Below are 18301 nucleotides of genomic sequence, written 5' to 3'. Positions count from 1 at the left end.
CTGGTTTCCGATTTTTCAGCTATGCTTTCTTGCGTTTCCTCTCATCAGTTAGGGCGTCATTAGCATTGGCATTTTATGTACAAGCTGACCTACTTTGCTGTGCTGCAAGAAGTGGTAGGTTTATAAACATAGTGTGAAAACACACAATTTTCAAGTTTTTATTATTGCATTTATTATTTGCAAACCTAATTAACCGGATCATTCGACTCGTATGCACTCATTGATTGCATAGCCATAGGTCCACTTGCTCGATAAATCACCTTTCAAATTCTTATTAAATTTCTAAATGCAGGTGCAATTTAGCAACAACAGGTATCATTGCATTGCTATAATTGAGATGCATCAATATTTCCCGACTTGGGTAAAATTGAAATTCGACCATAAACATGCGATCAACACAGCATTTTTTTTTTATATATCGATCTATTTATAGTAAGCAGACTGGTCACGTGATTAGAGGCCCATACAGGTTTTATTTTTATCAGTCCATCAAAACAAGGGACTTTAAATTTTAAGACAATCATGGCAATCCTTTACTTTTAATTTTATTTGACATGGAATACTTTTAACAAGTATATTGATAATGTGAGAGTTGAAATGTATGTGTTGTTTTTCTTTGTATGAATTCAGGCAAGTAGCTGTCTGCTTGCACATTTTTAATTATTCTGAAATTTAAGTGGGTCTCATTGGGTTCTAAGCGTGACGCTGGACTGCTGATTTTTTGTTAGCGTGAAACATGAAAGTCAAATTATTGTGCATTTTGAAAACGGGAAATGAAGTCTAGCGGGACAGAGGGGATTGCAAAAAATGAGAATTGCTTAAGTACATAGTGTTTACAAGCGGAATACAGGAATCTGACAAAACAGTAAGCAGGATCCGGGATCAGAACCCCCAATGAGACCCCTATTTAACTATGGAGAGTCTTTAAAAGTCTTAACAGATTATCATGTGGGGCAGTGTTTATACATTTGTACTTTCTACTACAATCAAGTCACAAGTTTTACCAAGGTAGAAATCAAATATAAAGATGAAGATGGAAGCTCGATTTTTATTTTGATAAAATGCCTGAGTGCAGCAGATGACGAAAGCATTAATGTTGAGTTTACAAAACTAATTAGTGGCTAAAGAAAGACAAGTTCTACAAATCAATCAATATAGCTGATGTTGTCAGTAGATGCCATAGTGTAGAAACACTTTATAAATTGTATAATTATTTCACTGTGCTGGCTGATGCAGAAATTTTTGTGTGTAGTTGTATTTACATGTATTTATAGTAATAAAGATCAAGTTTGTGATTTTACCAAGTTTGCATGTATTCCCTTTCTCTGAAGGAAAGGTTAACTGGTTGACCTCTAGCTGTCAGTTGCTCCATCAGTCAGTCCCATGGTATTTTTTTTTCTCAAGAACTGCACATTTCAGAGCTTCCTGAAATTTATTATCAAGTTGTATTTCGGCACAATATTGTGGGATGCATTTCGCTTCCATCACTTACACATGTTTTATCAACTATTTGATCATGATAAACAAATATATATATATTCATACACTTATGACCATGATCATGAGGTTTAAAGTATTTTTCTCAAGAACTACAACATTGTAATTTCCTGTACACCAAGTAATTATAGTTTGCCTCATTCATGAGTAACAGTTCACAATCCATCAGGGTTTTTAGGAAGGAATTTGCTAGGATAAATCCTAGAATAGTTCAAAATGTTTGGAGTCCCACCATTGAATTTATCCTGTTTTCAGATATTTTAGTGACTCTTACCAAGAACCGTGATCCATCTTGTTTTAGAAGACTTTCTGTTTCAGGTTCTCCAAGCAAAAATTCAAAAAGCACTTCCCCTGTCAGATAATTGACAGAAATCCAACAATCTGTTTGTATGGGAAAAATTTTGTATGCCTCACTATTTATGCATTCAATATGTTCAGTAACATGAGTAAAGGGCATACATGTCATTCTAATATATTTTGATTTTATTTGCAGTAAACAATGCCTTCAATAAAATTAAAGAAGAAGACTCAGGAATACTTGGCAGAAAAAGAAAGAAGCAAACAATTAACAAAGGAACCTGAAGAGGAAAAAGAAACAGAAATAGAAAAAAATAAGAAAAAAGATGTAAAGCCAAAGAAAAAAGAAAAGCCACCAGTGCTGGAGGCAGAAGTGCCAGTGATTTTAGAAAAAAGAAAAAGAACTGTTCCACCTGGTGAACAGCAGCTGACAGACTGGTAAGTTTTTATATATTACACTAAAATACATTTATATTTTCCTCATGAAACACTGTTTTATGGAATTGGATAATAAGGAAATGGAAATATAGGCTAAAACTATATACTTTTATAAGGTACAAATTGTTTGTTTGGTAAATAACCCAAAATCTAAATAACCATGATTTTAATGATGTTCTTCATCTTGACTGTTTCTAATAATACATGTAATAGTGCTTGTAATTTAAAATGCCCCGCCTGACTTCAGTTCCAGTTTTCTAAAATTTAAATAAATATTGATACATTAAAAACAATTAAAGTGATCTATTTACATAGGTAAATATAAGTATATATGTATATAGGTATAGTAGATGGTTACAATATTTATTATACCCCACGCAACGAAGTTGGGGAGGGTATAATGTTTTTGACCTGTCCGTCCGTCAGTCTGTCCGTCCGTCAGTCCTGTTTCTTGTCATCGCAACTCCTCTCAAACCACACAACAGAATTTCACAAAACCTTTTCAGATAATAAGGACATACTATGTAGTTGTGCATATCGACGGGAAATTGCGATTCAATTTTTTTTCTAGGAGTTACGCCCCTTTGAACTTATTTACTTTAATGTACTACTGCAACAGTTTGTCATCGCAACTCCTCTCAAACCACACAACAGAATTTCACGAAACTTTGTAGATAATAAGGACATACTATGTAGATGTGCATATCAACAGGAAATTACGGTTCAATTTTTTTCTAGGAGTTAAGCCCCTTTGAACTTATTTGCTTCAATGTACTTCTGCAACAGTTTGTCATCTCAACTCCTCTGAAAACACACAACAGAATTTCATGAAATTTTGTAGATAATAAGGACATACTATGTATATTGACAGGAAATTATTATTCAATATTTTTTCTTATACAATTTTTTTTTCTTATACTTATTTAATTTCTCCAATGACAATGTGGGGACGTGGGGTATGTGAGCGTGCTCACTAAGGTTCTTTAATTTTACAGGCTAACAGAGCATGTAGAGTCAAGGGAAGGAGCCTCCGTATCATACCAGACCTTGTTTGAATACTTCACAGATTTCTGTGCACAACAGAATATCCCAGTTACAGTAGATCCATCACAGTTTAACAGGGTAAAACATTTTTTCTGATTTCTATTATTATTTATTAGCACACAGAATAAACTGCTACAAAAGAAATGCATGTCAGATACTTTGGTAACAAAACTTACATGACTTAAAGTACCGATTGCAGATTTTTTTTTCAAGAAATTTTGCATTAAATTTTGTTAGTGGTTTTTTTTCTTTCTTATTTGAAGCTTTGAAACAAATAAATTCTATTTAGGTAAAATTTACATAACTTTATAGCACAATTTAAGACTTAACTGAAGTTCATTCGTGTATGCTAAAGTATTCGAAAAAGACCAAATGGATGTTAGACATAATTATTTTAATTTTGGTAAAGACACCCAAAATATTTTTATGGACCTTTGAAACCAATAAGAATAAAAAGTAAATGCTGGGTAGGAATGAATAAGACAGCAACTCAACAACATAACAGTTGACAGCACACAGAAATCTATACAAAATGTCAAGTACTAGATGGTCTTGAGTGTCCTAATAGTACTATTCATGTTGCTTGTGATATTTATTGCAGTCAGATCTACTTGAATCTTATTTTTTTCTGGTTTGATAATTGAATACATCGTATTCATCCTAATATATCTGTCCTTAAAAAATTCCATTTTTTTCTTTCAGGATGTCAAAGATAAGTTTGGAAAGGAATTTGGAATCAAAGAATCATCACCTTATAAGGGCTTAATCAGAGAAATAAAAGCAAAGCCAAAATCTACAAAACCCAAGGCAGAAAGTCTAACCATGAAAATGAGAGATATTGTGGAGGAAATTCTAAAAGAGACCGGAAATCCTGTATCCATATTATTTGACAGAATGCAAACACACTTACAATCATAGATTATCAAAAATCTTCTGCCATGCAAACACATGTATGATCATAGATTAACAAAACAAATCACCTGCCTGCAAACAAACAATTACAATCATAGATAAAACAAATCCAGTGCCATGCAAACACACTTATGATCATACATTAGCAAAAAAAATCACCCCCTGAAACAAACACTAACAATCATAGATTTACTAAACTTATCAGCATGCAAACACATACTTAGGGTACAATCAATTGGGGTATTGTTGGCCCAATGGCCTATTTAGTGGAACTGCTGTATCACTAGCCTGTCAACACTAAAGTTGTAAGTTTGAATCCCCCAATCTTAATTGGCTATGATTGTCAGGTTTCCTACTGAAGGTCAACCGAAGGTCAGTGTTCTCTCTTGGTACTCAAGATTCCTCTACCAAAAAAATCAACTCACCAAATAGTACAATAATGTTGAAAATTGCATTAAATACCAATTTAACATATACTTTAAATCATAAATTAACTATATTTATCAGCTTGCAAAGACACTGAAAATCATAGATTTACTAAATTTTCCAGCCTGCAAACACACACTTAAATCATAGATTTACTGATTTTACCAGCATGCCTAATATATGGTCACACTTAAAAGTAGAGTGGTTGAATGTCTACTGTAAACCATCTTTTTTTTGTGTGCCTTTTTTTATTGTGAATTTTGGTAGTAGAAAATATAAAGTGAATGTGTAAAACTTTTAGAAAATCACAAAAATTGAATTCATACTCAGTTAAGATGGAAAGAAAGATCCCTGAACATAACTTGGTTTACAGTATTTTAGTTTACTTGCAAAAAAATCTATTTGATAAACAAAATACTGAAATTAAAGTGCATTAGAGATTGTAATATTTTCTTAACACTTGCTAGACGAATGGAGTGAGATTTCCTAATATAAAAGTAGCGACTGCCAACAAATATCCTGCTCTTCAAGTGGACTTACAGCCACATAAATTGTTACAAGCCCTGGAACGTGGAGTTTATTATGGACGTATTGAACTGGTTAGTATTAAATGGCACTTTTGACACTCATTGTGAAATGCCTTATTAAAATTGTGATTATCAAATGTAATGTTAAATGGTGAGCAGGGTTAAAAAAATCAGGGGAAATGAACTAAATCATAGCACTAGGATTCCTGAATTTGCTTGAAAACTAGGAGGACTACCCAAACCTGGTAAATCAGTAGTCCTGTGGACCCTCTGAAATTTTGTGTATGATCTGGCTCATTTCCAGGATTAGTTTTGTTTATCAAATGTACAGGAAATCATCGGCTTTTTATTTTTTTTTACCTTTGATGGTCTTTGATAGTGTTTGAATATTAATGATAATTGGTGCACTTGTTTAATTAAGCATGAAATCATTTTGAATTAACGATTTAGTGTCTAATCTGCGGAGGAGAATTTCAAGCATGCATATTACATAGTAAACAAAGCATGTGTGTTAGTGGTGATGTCTTATGTATTGAGCTTGGCTTTGAGGCCAGTTTCCAATGGTGATCTATTAAGATATGCTTAACAAAAGAATTTTGAATGATTACAGGTAAAAGGTACAGGGAAGTGCGGGTTTTACAGAATATTTGGTGCTGAACCAAGGGAAGACATCAAAGAAAAGGAAGAGAAAGAGAAAGAAAAGGAAAAACAGAAAAAAGAAGAAAAAGTATGTGATGCTAACAATGCTATCAATTGTATATTTTTTATGATTTTTTGGGGTAAAGATTGCATGAAATGCAGTAAGAAGCCTATATGGTACTTACATGATATCTAAATTTCCAAGGTTTATCACTACTTTTGAGACACTGTGGATGCATTTATTTTCATGGATACCAATTTTCCTGGATTTGGAAGACCTTAGTTTTGGGGGATATTTGATTTCATGGTTTTGCCAAGTCTGTATAATTCTTATTGAAATCTTGTAATTTGTCGACATTGGGATTTGTGGTTGCTGGGTAACAACGAAATCCAAGAAATTGGTTTCTAACGAATAATAATGAATCCACAGTACACAAAATATAGTGCATTGATCATAACATTCTTAACATCCTATCCATGAAGAGATTTATCAATGTAATATATGCTCAGATATTCAAGTTGCAACATGATGTTATAGTTGTAATAAAAAATTACATAACTTGTGCAAGGTGCAGGAATCTAATATCTGTTCTAAAAATGTGAATGATGTCATTGTTAAAGTAATCTTTAAAATTGGAGTTTTCTTCCTTTGTCCACCACCATGTTTTTGAAATTCTATGTTTGATTTTACTCCCCATTGATAAATTAAAGCAATCTTTACCCTTCATAGCACTTTGAATTAAAGTGATTTTGTTGGGACTTAGGTTGAGAAGTTTCAGCTACGATTTTTGGAATGGAACAAAGGTTGGATAAAGATAAATTGTTGCTTTGAAGACACATTGTGTTAAAAAATGTTCATTCTAACCTATTATTCTTGACTGGATAAACTTTTGGTTCATCCAGCCTTGTTTATATAGGTTAAAAAAAGCAGATAAAATGTATAGAGACTGATACAATTCTATTGTTTTGCTCTGTAGCTTCAGAAGAAAAAAGAAAGGAAAGAATCAGAAAAAGAAAACAAGGAAGGAGATGAAGAACCAGTCAAACCAGAGGAAGAGACACCAAAGAAAAAAGGAACAAAGAGAAAATTAGAAGAGAAGGGGGACGACAAGAAGGGGGATGACAAAAAGGGAGATGTTAAAAAGGAAGAAGAGCCACAAAAGAAAAAGAAGAAAAAACGACATATTAAAAAACGTAAGTAAACAACACAATTAAAAACACTAAAATATGATATTGCAAAACTTTTGAACTTGAGGCGAAGCTTGGTATAGGGAATGCATGTCCATTTTCTGTTAACTTGATTAGCTGGTATTTGGATACTAGACCTGAACTAGATGTCATACAATGTTCTCCCCAGGCTGTTTTAGCGTCGCTATATTTTCTTCCTGTGACGCTATAATAATATCCGCGACGCTATAATAATTTCTGTGACGCTATAATTATTTTCAAGATGTTATTTTTCTCGTTTCTGTATGGCAAAGCCATGTCCTAAATTGTGAACTTTCATCTAATTACCGCTTATGATATTAAAAAAAATATATCACCCTTAATTGTAATCCCTTCAAGTCGGACAATAGAGGCAATTTAAAGTGATTACATAGGTGTTAATTGCCCTTTGGGTGGTAACTGGTTGGATACTAAAACCCCAAGCTGTCACTTGTGACATGATTAATACCACGTGGTATGCAATCTCAAATTTTGACAGGAGAAAAGAAAATCATAAAATAAATCAAAATATATGTTTGCAAAATGAAAATTCAAAGAAACAAACATTTTTTCTCTTTTGAAAAGAGATTGAGTCTTATCTTTTTATGACTTTCAAAATATTAGTATTACTTTCTTTCATTTCCTATAACTAGTTGTAAATCGAGAGTGAAAATTTTGATTTTGAACTATATAAGTTTTGTTCTTTTTTTAGAAAGTGATCATAATTGGCTTCAGTTTATGTTTCATCCATTTAATGCATTAAAAAAGACATATTCATTCCCAATCTCTTGTCAAACATTGTTTTATTTTTGTATTTTTCATTGTTTTCGGCGGCCATTTAATATTTTAGTGTAAACTACTGATTGGAATCGGATCAGATATGACAAAAACCCGCATTTTACAATAATAACTACATATATCCACAAATGGCACAGTAGACAGAAACCTAAAGAGAAAACTAAGCATTAACAGACTATTTTTTAAATAACCTTGTTAAAAATATATATCATTTTGATAAAAAGAAACAACTGGAACCATGAACCAATATATTTGATAGACATGATAAAGAAAGTTTTTTAATTTAAATTATATTGCTATATGATACTTTCTCTTTCCTTTTTTTTATTATAATAACCAGTGTTTTTTCCTACACATTTAGTGCAATTGTATATGGCCCAAGAGGAATAAATTAATTCTGGAACTATAAATGAATATAGAAAACATAAACTGAAAATACTGTTCTCATGGTTTTAGTTTAATTGTATTCTCAGTTATAAATTCAACAGTATAGACACAAAGAATAGGGTGGAATAGAATATTTTATTCATCAAAAAAGGGCCTATAGCATACAAACAATATAATACATTTTGTAATAAACAATAAGGTATATAACATAAAGGAAATAGAGCATTACCACGACGCGACAAATTACATTGAAAAAAATACAATTTATTTTTTACGCCAAATGTGATGCTATCCAAAATTTCTGGGGAGAACACTGTATCATATATAAGAAGTAGCATGTTTCATTAGTATTATTATACCCCCGCTTTAAACCCGCTTTAAAAAGGGGGGGTATACTGTTTTACCTCTGTCTGTCCGTCCATCAGTCTGTCCGTCCGTCCGTCAGTCAGTCCGTCCCATGAAACTTTCGTCACATTTTTCTCAGGAACTACAATACATGGATTTCTGAAATTTGGTTTCAGGGTTTAACTAAGTCAGCTATACCGTGTGATGCGTTTTCAGATTGATCACTTGACAACTTCCTGTTTACCGAACACTTGTATGATTTTACACATGATAGCCAAGTTGAAAATTTTCGTCACATTTTTCTCAGGAACTACAATACAAGGATTTCTGAAATTTGGTTTCAGGGTTTATCTAAGTCAGCTTTACCGTGTGATGCGTTTTCAGATTGATCACTTGACAACTTCCTGTTTACCGAACACTTGTACGATTTTACACATGATAGCCAAGTTGAAAATTTTCGTCACATTTTTCTCAGGAACTACAATACAAGGATTTCTGAAATTTGGTTTCAGGATTTATATAAGTCAGCTATACCGTGTGATGCGTTTTCAGATTCATCACTCGACAACTTCCTGTTTACCGAACACTTGCATTTTTTTACACTATTAATATTATCCAATTGCGGCGGGGGTATCAGCAGTGAGCAGTAGCTCGCAGTTTCACTTGTTGGGGTTAGTCAAACTGTATTGTGTTCTATGATGTGATTTGCTCTTTTAAGATTTATTATGGAAATATCATTCAAGTTCTGTTTCTAACCATATTGTGCATATTGGCTTAACTCTGCTAAAACCTTTTTGAAATAAGGCAAAACACAAGTCAATGATATTTTTATATACACTGTTGTAAGCAGACTTTTTTGGATGCTCAAATTTCTCTGATCGACAAATTTCTTCAAGAAAATTTTTAGTGGATGTGTTACAGGGTTTTCATTTACCTGTGTAACCAAAGGTGAATGTAGGTCAAGTTATCCTTTTGACCTTTGGTAGGAAACTTTTTTCAAAGTTTTCTGTGCCTTTATGAAGTAGAATGATTTAATATTTGGTCAACAACTTAATAATGTTGAGTTGTAGCGAGTAGGCAATTTTTACTGTTTGTCGATAATTTTACAACACTCATTGTTAAAGGTGAAATCTCAATCATAAAGTTTTTTTTTGCTTCTACCAAATGGAATGAGTAGTAGCAAGAAAGCAATTTTTACATCCACAGTGCACCCATTTCCTGGTTGTCGATAGTTTGAAATTAACCAATACTTAAATCTATTTGACTGGGAATCAAATGTGTCTTTTATACACAACAATTTTAAATTGTACTTCAACTTCACTGTTGATAACTTAATCCAATGTAACGGCACTATAGTCATGCATACATCGTCTTTGTCAGGTAATTTTTCAAGACTAAACTCAAAACACTGGTGATGAATTCATATGAGCAAATTTTGTAAAACTTTCTTTTTACATCAAATCACATTGAAAATTTCGTTTTAATATGACAATTTGTGAGACAAGATAATGTATATATACTTTTTTATATTCTGATGGTGTGCATTGTAGTTGTATCAATAAGCAGCAGAGATTAAAAACTATTTATCTTGTAGCAAAATGGGAGAAAACTGATCCACACAGTAACCCTGAGAAGATAGATGATACATTTCCTTTAGCCTTTACTTACTGTAGTGAACCCAAAGAGGCCTCATTTGGGAAAATTAAGAAATATCTGGTTGAAAATTATCCTAGTGTGAATGCTGAAACCAGGTAATGTACTTTTTAAGGAAAATACAAATATGACAGCTTTTTTTCATATTACATGGGAATAAATGGAGATGCTTGGTATATGCTAAAGATATGAAAGAAAAAAAATAACAACACTAACAACCAACAAAAGACCTGTAAAATACAATAAAAAATTGACAAAAGGATTTAACAAAAATAGATATGCTTATTTATGATTTAGTATAAAAAAAGATGTGGTATGATTGCCAATGAGACTACTATCCACCAAAGTTAAACTGAAGTGAATGTTAGCAATTCAAGGCAACCATAATTATGGTCTTCAACAGTGAGAAAAACCTGCACCATATAGTTGAATTTAAAAGGCCCAGATATGAAAAGTATGGAACAATTTAATTGAGAACACTTAGGCCAAAGTTATAACATAACAATGTACAAAAAAAAATATGAAAGACATTAACCAAAGTCAACCACTGTAGTCAACTTGCCTTTATTGTGTTTTTGTTACAGGCTGAAACCAGCTATTGAGAAAGGAATAGAAAAAGGAATATGGGAACAGTCCTCAGGAAACAGTGTTGGTCAGGGATCTTATCGTCTACTGTTGGATGATTTCGATCCAGAATCAAGTATGTTTAATATAATATAGCAGTAGTTTAAAATTTGTAAAAAAGTTATTCCATGTATTTTCCCCTGTGCTTCATGCTATTGGATAAGGTAATGGTCTTTCACATTGTCCTTCTGAATCACATCAATACTCAGTGACTGTTTGGCATACAGCTATCATACTTAGATTATTGCTATAGTCTCTTCTCCATACTCTTTCATCAGTAAGGTAATACAATTTTTATAGGTGCTATTGGATTTAAGGCAATTTTTTTTTTAGTATTAGAATATTATTTTTTTTCATATTACCTGAAAAGTTTGTCATTAAAAATTCATCATGAAAAATTCATCATGATGAATTATGTTAGGCTATGATAAAAGTGCTTCTGTAACATTCTTCAAAACATTTAAATATTTTTTTGCTATTTTAAGGTAAAACCATAGATGACATGATTTGTCAGGCCATTGTAGCCAGTCATGAACCTAAACAGTCCACAGTTATTAGAATCAAACAGTACATCATGGACTATCATCCTGATTTTAATATCGAATCTCGACCACATAAGTTTAAAACTGCCATGGAAAGGGCATTGAAAAATGGTGTAATAAGGTACGTTTTCTTGTTTATAAATGACTTTTGTTACTGAAATAGAAATAAAAAAATGTGAAATTAAAAAGGATAAAAGGATAACAGGGGGCATACTAAAACGATTAGAAAAAGAAAGATGGACATCCCTACGGTCAAAAGAAAAAAAAAGATGGACAATGCCATGGTCAAAAGAAAAGTAAGATGGACAAAACAATGGGCAAAAGAAAAATTAAATGGACATCATCATGGTAAATAGAGAAAAAAAAAGATTGACAACATCGGGTACCATGGGCAAGAGGGGAAAAAAAAAAGATGAAGGAATCAGCTTACTGAATTTTGTTACTTTTAATTACAAGTTATGTATGCTTTGAAGATCAGTCCATTCATTATTGTTTATTTTCAATTATTTCAGGCAAATAACAGGAATTGGAATGAGTGGTACATTCCAGCTTGCAAAACCATTTATTCCTCCCCCTAGAACACTAGCAGGGGTAGAAGATCTAACTGAAGAATGGATTGGAGATGAAGGAGTCTCAGGAGAGAATTATGTGGTTCGTAAAACAAAGTCAGGACGATATGCAGGAAGACAGGCCTGAAAACCTGTTTCTGTACATTTATACAAAGGCAGCATCATTATTTGTATGGTAGTCAGTTGCTTGCTGTGCAGGAGTGAGAGACATCACATGACTTCTATAAATGGTCAGCTGACTCGAGGCATATAAGTTGGAAGTTGTTCATTGCATTGGATCATCACAGTAAAACCAGGGTCAAACCCAAACATTTGTGTTGATATAATTGGATATCAGCTATTGTTTATTTGTCGTATTATGTAGTGATTTGCTGGATATTCTTCTGCTGAATAATGCTTAAGAAATTGTCCTAAAATCAGACGTTATTAGTAAAATTTTCAATTTTGAATACAATATTTTAAGGTTTTTATAATAAATGAAAAGAATATATTATGGCATGGGTCATTAGTTTGCAGATAATATGTAACTTCTAGCAGTGTTGAATATGAAACACATGTTTCTATACTGTTTCTAAAAAAAATCATGAATTTGATTTTAAACCAAAATTGTTTTATTTAAGGAATGACTAATATTTTTTCTGTCTATGAAGCAATAACATGAAAAATATGGTGCACACCGAATAACGCGTGTAGCGGGTTATTTAACAGTGTGCACCACATTTTTTATGTTATTCCGAATAGACAGAAATTTTTTTACAGTCATTTCTTATAATTTAATTCTAAATTCCATTTGTATAGTTTTGCTGCTTATGGTAAATCCTGAAGTTTTCATGTATGTGAGGTGACTTAAATAATCATGTCAAAGCATTGTGGTCAGCATTGTGGTCAGCATTGTTATGTTTATTCACTAAAATAAGCTTTATGTTTTGTTAATGAGATATATATATATATATATATGTAGTTTTCAATTTAGACTTGTTTATATATATATATATAAAACATTATTTTTGTGAGTACATTTACTAGTCTGCATGTATCTGTGTTGCTTTTAAATATAGAACCTAGAATCAGACATTGCAGTCATAAAGATTTAGAATATGATTGTCTAACTCAGAATTCATCCAATGAAAATACTGGATTGGATATTTCAAGCACAATTTTGTTTACTCCATTTTCCCAGTAAAGTTTTACGAAAGTAGCATTAGCTGCATTGCTTTTAATCACATTAAAACATGCATATTGTTAAAGAATATTGAGACAATTGTTGTCATTATAAGTCTTTGTTATTTGATGTAATTTTAAGACATGATTTATAGAAAATCCTTGTCAAGATGTTTATGTAAGAAGAATGACTGAAGCATTACTACTGCACTTTGGTGAAATGAGTAAGCAGTTGCCCAGTCTGAAATTATCACAAATATCATAATTTGCTGTAGGAAATGCAATGAATTATGGGTAATGGGTTAACTTTGCATCAGTACAGTAATATATTGTTATTGGTTTTAATATCTGGAACAATGAATATTTAGCCAGTTGTGTTACATTATTTATATTGTGAGCATACAATGAAATTACTGTGAGTCCTATAAATTATGTAATAATGAATTGACATTAAAATTAGTTTGGTATTTTTGTTTTATGGTTATAATAGTTAGGTTACCTAGGTAATGATAAAGTCAATTAAACCTAAAGTAAAAGATTATTTTTAAATCAGTTATCATCGAGAGTGTAAATTCATTGAATCATGGTTATATGAAAATTCATATTTATGAATTCCATGTAAAATATAAAAAAGTGACATGCCTCACTAATGATATTTATTGCAATTGAATTATTTTTCATTTTGTTATTTGCCTAATGAACATTTTTAATAAGTAAATAAATGTTATGTTAAATGGAATTTTGCAATACGTAGAGCATTAACTTGTCAAAATTTATATTAGTTTCATTCTTGTTAAAATTAGCATTGATCTTTATGAAGGGCCTTTTATAAGTGTTTTTTTTTTATATATCAGAATTAGGATCATGTTTATGGCATAATTGGTAAAAAACTTTTCTTATGACTGATCTTTCATGGTTTTACCATGATTGCCATGCAACATATATGTTCATACAAATAATCTTTATTGTCGTTTTTTACAGAACTGAAGGAAATAAATGCAGACATTTTCTTTGTTTTTCCTTTTTTGAGTATGTTGCTTTGTTAAATATTTAGTATTTATATATTTTTAATGGTCGTTAACAAGAAAGATTTTTATTCACAAATTTCAGCAAACATAGCTGCATATGCAGGAAAGAGCTTTACATTAAAGAGAACACAATTAAGTGATTCAATTGTTTCAATACATGTACCAAATATTGGTAATGTAGCCTTGATGAAGCTCAAGTTTGTTTAAATATTAAATATATTGCCTTTTTTGTTTATTTGTTTTTCAAAATTATTTTTTATTGACCGTTAACCAGTTTCTGTTGTTTTATAAAATATACTGATTTTATATCTTATAATTATTGCTTGTTTTGCTTCTACATTTTTCATATTCAGATGTTTTATGTATATTTTTTTGTTTTCTTGTTATGATAAATATATTTCAATAGTTCTTGATAATTTATGTGTATACAAAATTTTTTGACAGTTTAAGAAGCTTTAGATCTTCATTTTAATGTGTTGAGCACTGCCAAAGTAGTCTTTATATCAATAATTAGAAAATGTAATTCAATGTCGAAAATAAATCATTATTGTCACACACTTAGTTGTTATTCTCCTGCATAGGATACATTAATTCATGTTTATTTTGTTGTAAGTAGTGTTTATAGCTTATTCATATATCTTGTTTAACCCTGCCACATTCCATATGTGCCTGTCTAAAGTCAGGAGTCTATAATTCAGTGGTTGTTGTTTGTTGCTGAATATCATACAACATCTAGTTCTGAATTGTTTTCTTTTCTTGAAGTCAAAATAGGTAGACAAATATTCACTTTATTGAAAAAAGATGTGGGTTAAATGTCAATAACATAGCAACCAAAGACAAAAGAAACCTAATTCAAAACAACTAGTGGTCGACAATTGTTTATTTGTCCCAGTTTAATATAAAATTATATTTCGCAGTTTTTATATAATCACCCGCTCTAGGATATTTGAAATTCTCAACTTTCCTGCGTTCAACATATTCAAACTGTTGTAATTCTGTAAAAATGGGTCAATTAGAAGTGGCAGGGCATACAAATAGTAAAATGAGGCTATACTGACCACAGTGTCTGAAAAAATACATGGCTTTTTGATTTAGTAGCAAAAAGTCTTGATTGGTGTTCATAGTCTTTTCATAAGCATCCAGTTGACTTCAATAAAAATGTAAAGAGTGCTAAATCTGATACTTTGATAAGTCAGTGAGTCAGGCTATCTACAGTTTAACAACCCTTGCAACAACTATTGAGAGTACTGTCAGTGGCCTGTTGAAATGCCATTTTTTTGTCCCTATCCAACATACCCTCTTCAACAGTTAAGTTTTTGTTCTGCTTAAGTCTATTTATCAAGAAGAAATTTACATTTCCAATTGAATAAACTCCAGAGAGAACAATAGCTATTGTGTTCATACAATGGTAACTGTGAACTTGACCAAGGGAAAGTGATTCTGTGGAAAATTTTCATTTGGTTCCTCAATAGCTATGCTGAATGTGTGCATAATGGCAAAATTATTAAAATACTAGTGGTTTAGACTCTTTTAAGAAAACCAATAACAATTTTTCAACCTTTTTTTTGCAAATTGGGTAATCCATGTAATTTGGGTACAGTGACGTCACATGTAAATGTATGCAGCAAACAGAAATGAATAAGTTTTACACAGTATAGCTTTAAAGCATATATGGTATGCAAAATCAAGAAGGTCTGGTTTGTAATAACTGAGAAAAATACAACAAAAGTTTCAAGCAATCATCATGTATAAAAGAGCTCTTCATAGCATGAAAGACTTGCCAAGATCCTGACAATCACAGATCATTTGAAAGATAATTGTTTGGAGATGTTTTTCTATATCCATTATTTTTAGATGATGACTTTTATAATATACTTGAATAATTAGTGCAGTTGTTATTCCCTACACACTGTACAGAAATGAATCTTGCTGAAAACATTAACATAGTACATTATGTACTCATACTAAAAACAGAAATCAACCTATGCCTAGTACTAATGCTAAAAACTGACATCAACCTATGTCTAGTACTCATGTTGAAAACAGACATCATGGTATACATAGTACTCATGCTAAAAACATGCATCAAACTATGCATAGTACTCATGCTAAAACATGCATCAAACTATACATAGTACTCATACTAAAAACATGCATCAAACTATGCATAGTACTCATGCTAAAAACATGCATCAAACTATACATAGTACTCATGCTGAAAACATGCATCAAACTATGCATAGTACTCATGCTGAAAACATGCATCAAACTATGCATAGTACTCATACTGAAAACATGCATCAAACTATACATAGTACTCATACTGAAAACATGCATCAAACTATGCATAGTACTCATGCTGAAAACAGACATCAAAATATACATAGTACTCATGCTGAAAACAGACACCATCCTATACATAGTACTCATGTTGAAAACATGCATCAAACTATGCATAGTACTCATGCTGAAAACAGACACCAAACTATGCATAGTACTCATGTTGAAAACATGCATCAAACTATGCATAGTACTCATGCTGAAAACAGACATCATGGTATACATAGTACTCATGTTAAAAACAGACATCAAACTATGCATAGTACTCATGCTGAAAACAGACACTATCGCATACATAGTACTCATGATAAAAACAGACCTCATCCTATACATAATACTCATGCTAAAAACAGACCTCATTCTATACATAGTACTCATGCTGAAAACAGACCTCATCCTATACATAGTACTCATGTTGAAAACAGACATCATGGTATACATAGTACTCATGCTGAAAACAGACATCATGGTATACATAGTACTCATGTTAAAAACAAACATCAAACTATGCATAGTACTCATGCTGAAAACAGACACTATCGCATACATAGTACTCATGATAAAAACAGACCTCATCCTATACATAATACTCATGCTAAAAACAGACCTCATCCTATACATAGTACTCATGCTAAAAACAGATCTCATCCTATGTACTCATGTTAAAAACAGACCTCATCCTATACATAGTACTCGTGCTGAAAACAGACATCATGGTATACATAGTACTCATGCTGAAAACAGACCTCATGCTGAAAACAGACCTCATCCTAAACATAGTACTCATGCTGAAAACAGACCTCATCCTATACATAGTACTCATGTTAAAAACATACATCAAGCTATGCCTTGTACTCATACTGACAACATACATCAAACTATGCATAGTACTCATGCTGAATAGGGACTGAAAACAGACAACAAATATAAAAAAAAAGATGTGGTAGGATTGCCAATGAGACAACTGTCCACAAGAGACCAAAATGACACAGACATTAACAACTATAGGTCACCGTGCAGCCTTTAACAATGAGCAAAGCCCATACGGCATAGTCAGCTATAAAAAGCCTGATATTACAATGTAAAACAATTCAAACGAGAAAACTAAGGACCTTATTTATATAAAAAAATGAACAAAAAACAAATATTTAACACATTAACAAACGACAACCACTGGATTACAGGCGCCCGAAGTATACATAGTACACATGCGGAAAACATGCATTATGGTATACATATTACTCATGCAGAAAACACATCAACCCATACATAGTTACATTCTGACAACATACATCAACCTATTTCTAGTACTCATGCTGAAAACAGACACCATCCTATACATAGTACTCATGTTGAAAACAGACCTCAACCTATACATAGTACTCATGCTGAAAACAGACCTCATCCTATACATAGTACACATGTTGAAAACAGACCTCATCCTATACATAGTACTCATGTTGAAACAGACTTCATCCTTTACATAGTACTCATGCAGAAAACATACATCAACCTATACATAGTACTCATGCTGAAAAAAGATCTCATCCTTTGCATAGTACTCATGCTGAAAACAGACCTCAAACTATACATAGTACTCATGCTGAAAACAGACCTCATCCTATACATAGTATTCATGCTGAAAACAGACCTCATCCTATACATGGTACTCATGCTGAAAACAGACACCATCCTATACATAGTACTCATGATAAAAACATACATCAAACTATGCATAGTACTCATGCTGAAAACAGACATCGAAAACAAACATCAACCTATGTCTTGTACTCATGCTGAAAACATACATCATGGTATACATAGTAGTCATGCTGAAAACAGACATCAACCTATGTATTGTACTCATG

At 31.9% G+C, this 18301-nt stretch overlaps 2 protein-coding genes across 2 annotated transcripts; both read left to right on the top strand.

Moving 5' to 3' along the window:
• LOC139487794 (heterochromatin protein 1-binding protein 3-like) lies at positions 1 to 14646 on the top strand. The gene is made up of 11 exons (XM_071272893.1): positions 1 to 114; positions 1991 to 2232; positions 3228 to 3354; positions 3979 to 4149; positions 5082 to 5213; positions 5752 to 5868; positions 6758 to 6974; positions 10111 to 10267; positions 10754 to 10869; positions 11279 to 11456; positions 11848 to 14646. Exons 2-11 carry the CDS (start codon positions 1997 to 1999, stop codon positions 12029 to 12031), a joined length of 1635 nt encoding a protein of 544 aa, XP_071128994.1. The 5' UTR covers positions 1 to 114; positions 1991 to 1996; the 3' UTR covers positions 12032 to 14646.
• A 1598-nt stretch (positions 14647 to 16244) lies between these two features.
• Positions 16245 to 17099, top strand: LOC139489864 (uncharacterized). The gene has a single exon (XM_071276711.1). The coding sequence runs from the start codon at positions 16245 to 16247 to the stop codon at positions 17097 to 17099; it is 855 nt and encodes a 284-aa protein (XP_071132812.1).
• Positions 17100 to 18301: the final 1202 nt, after the last annotated feature.

This window comes from Mytilus edulis, chromosome 9, assembly GCF_963676685.1.
Source record: "Mytilus edulis chromosome 9, xbMytEdul2.2, whole genome shotgun sequence".
NCBI classification, from domain to species: Eukaryota; Metazoa; Mollusca; class Bivalvia; order Mytilida; family Mytilidae; genus Mytilus; species Mytilus edulis.
The sequence above is the reverse complement of the archived record's forward strand: the minus strand, read 5'-3'. Positions and strand labels throughout refer to the sequence as shown.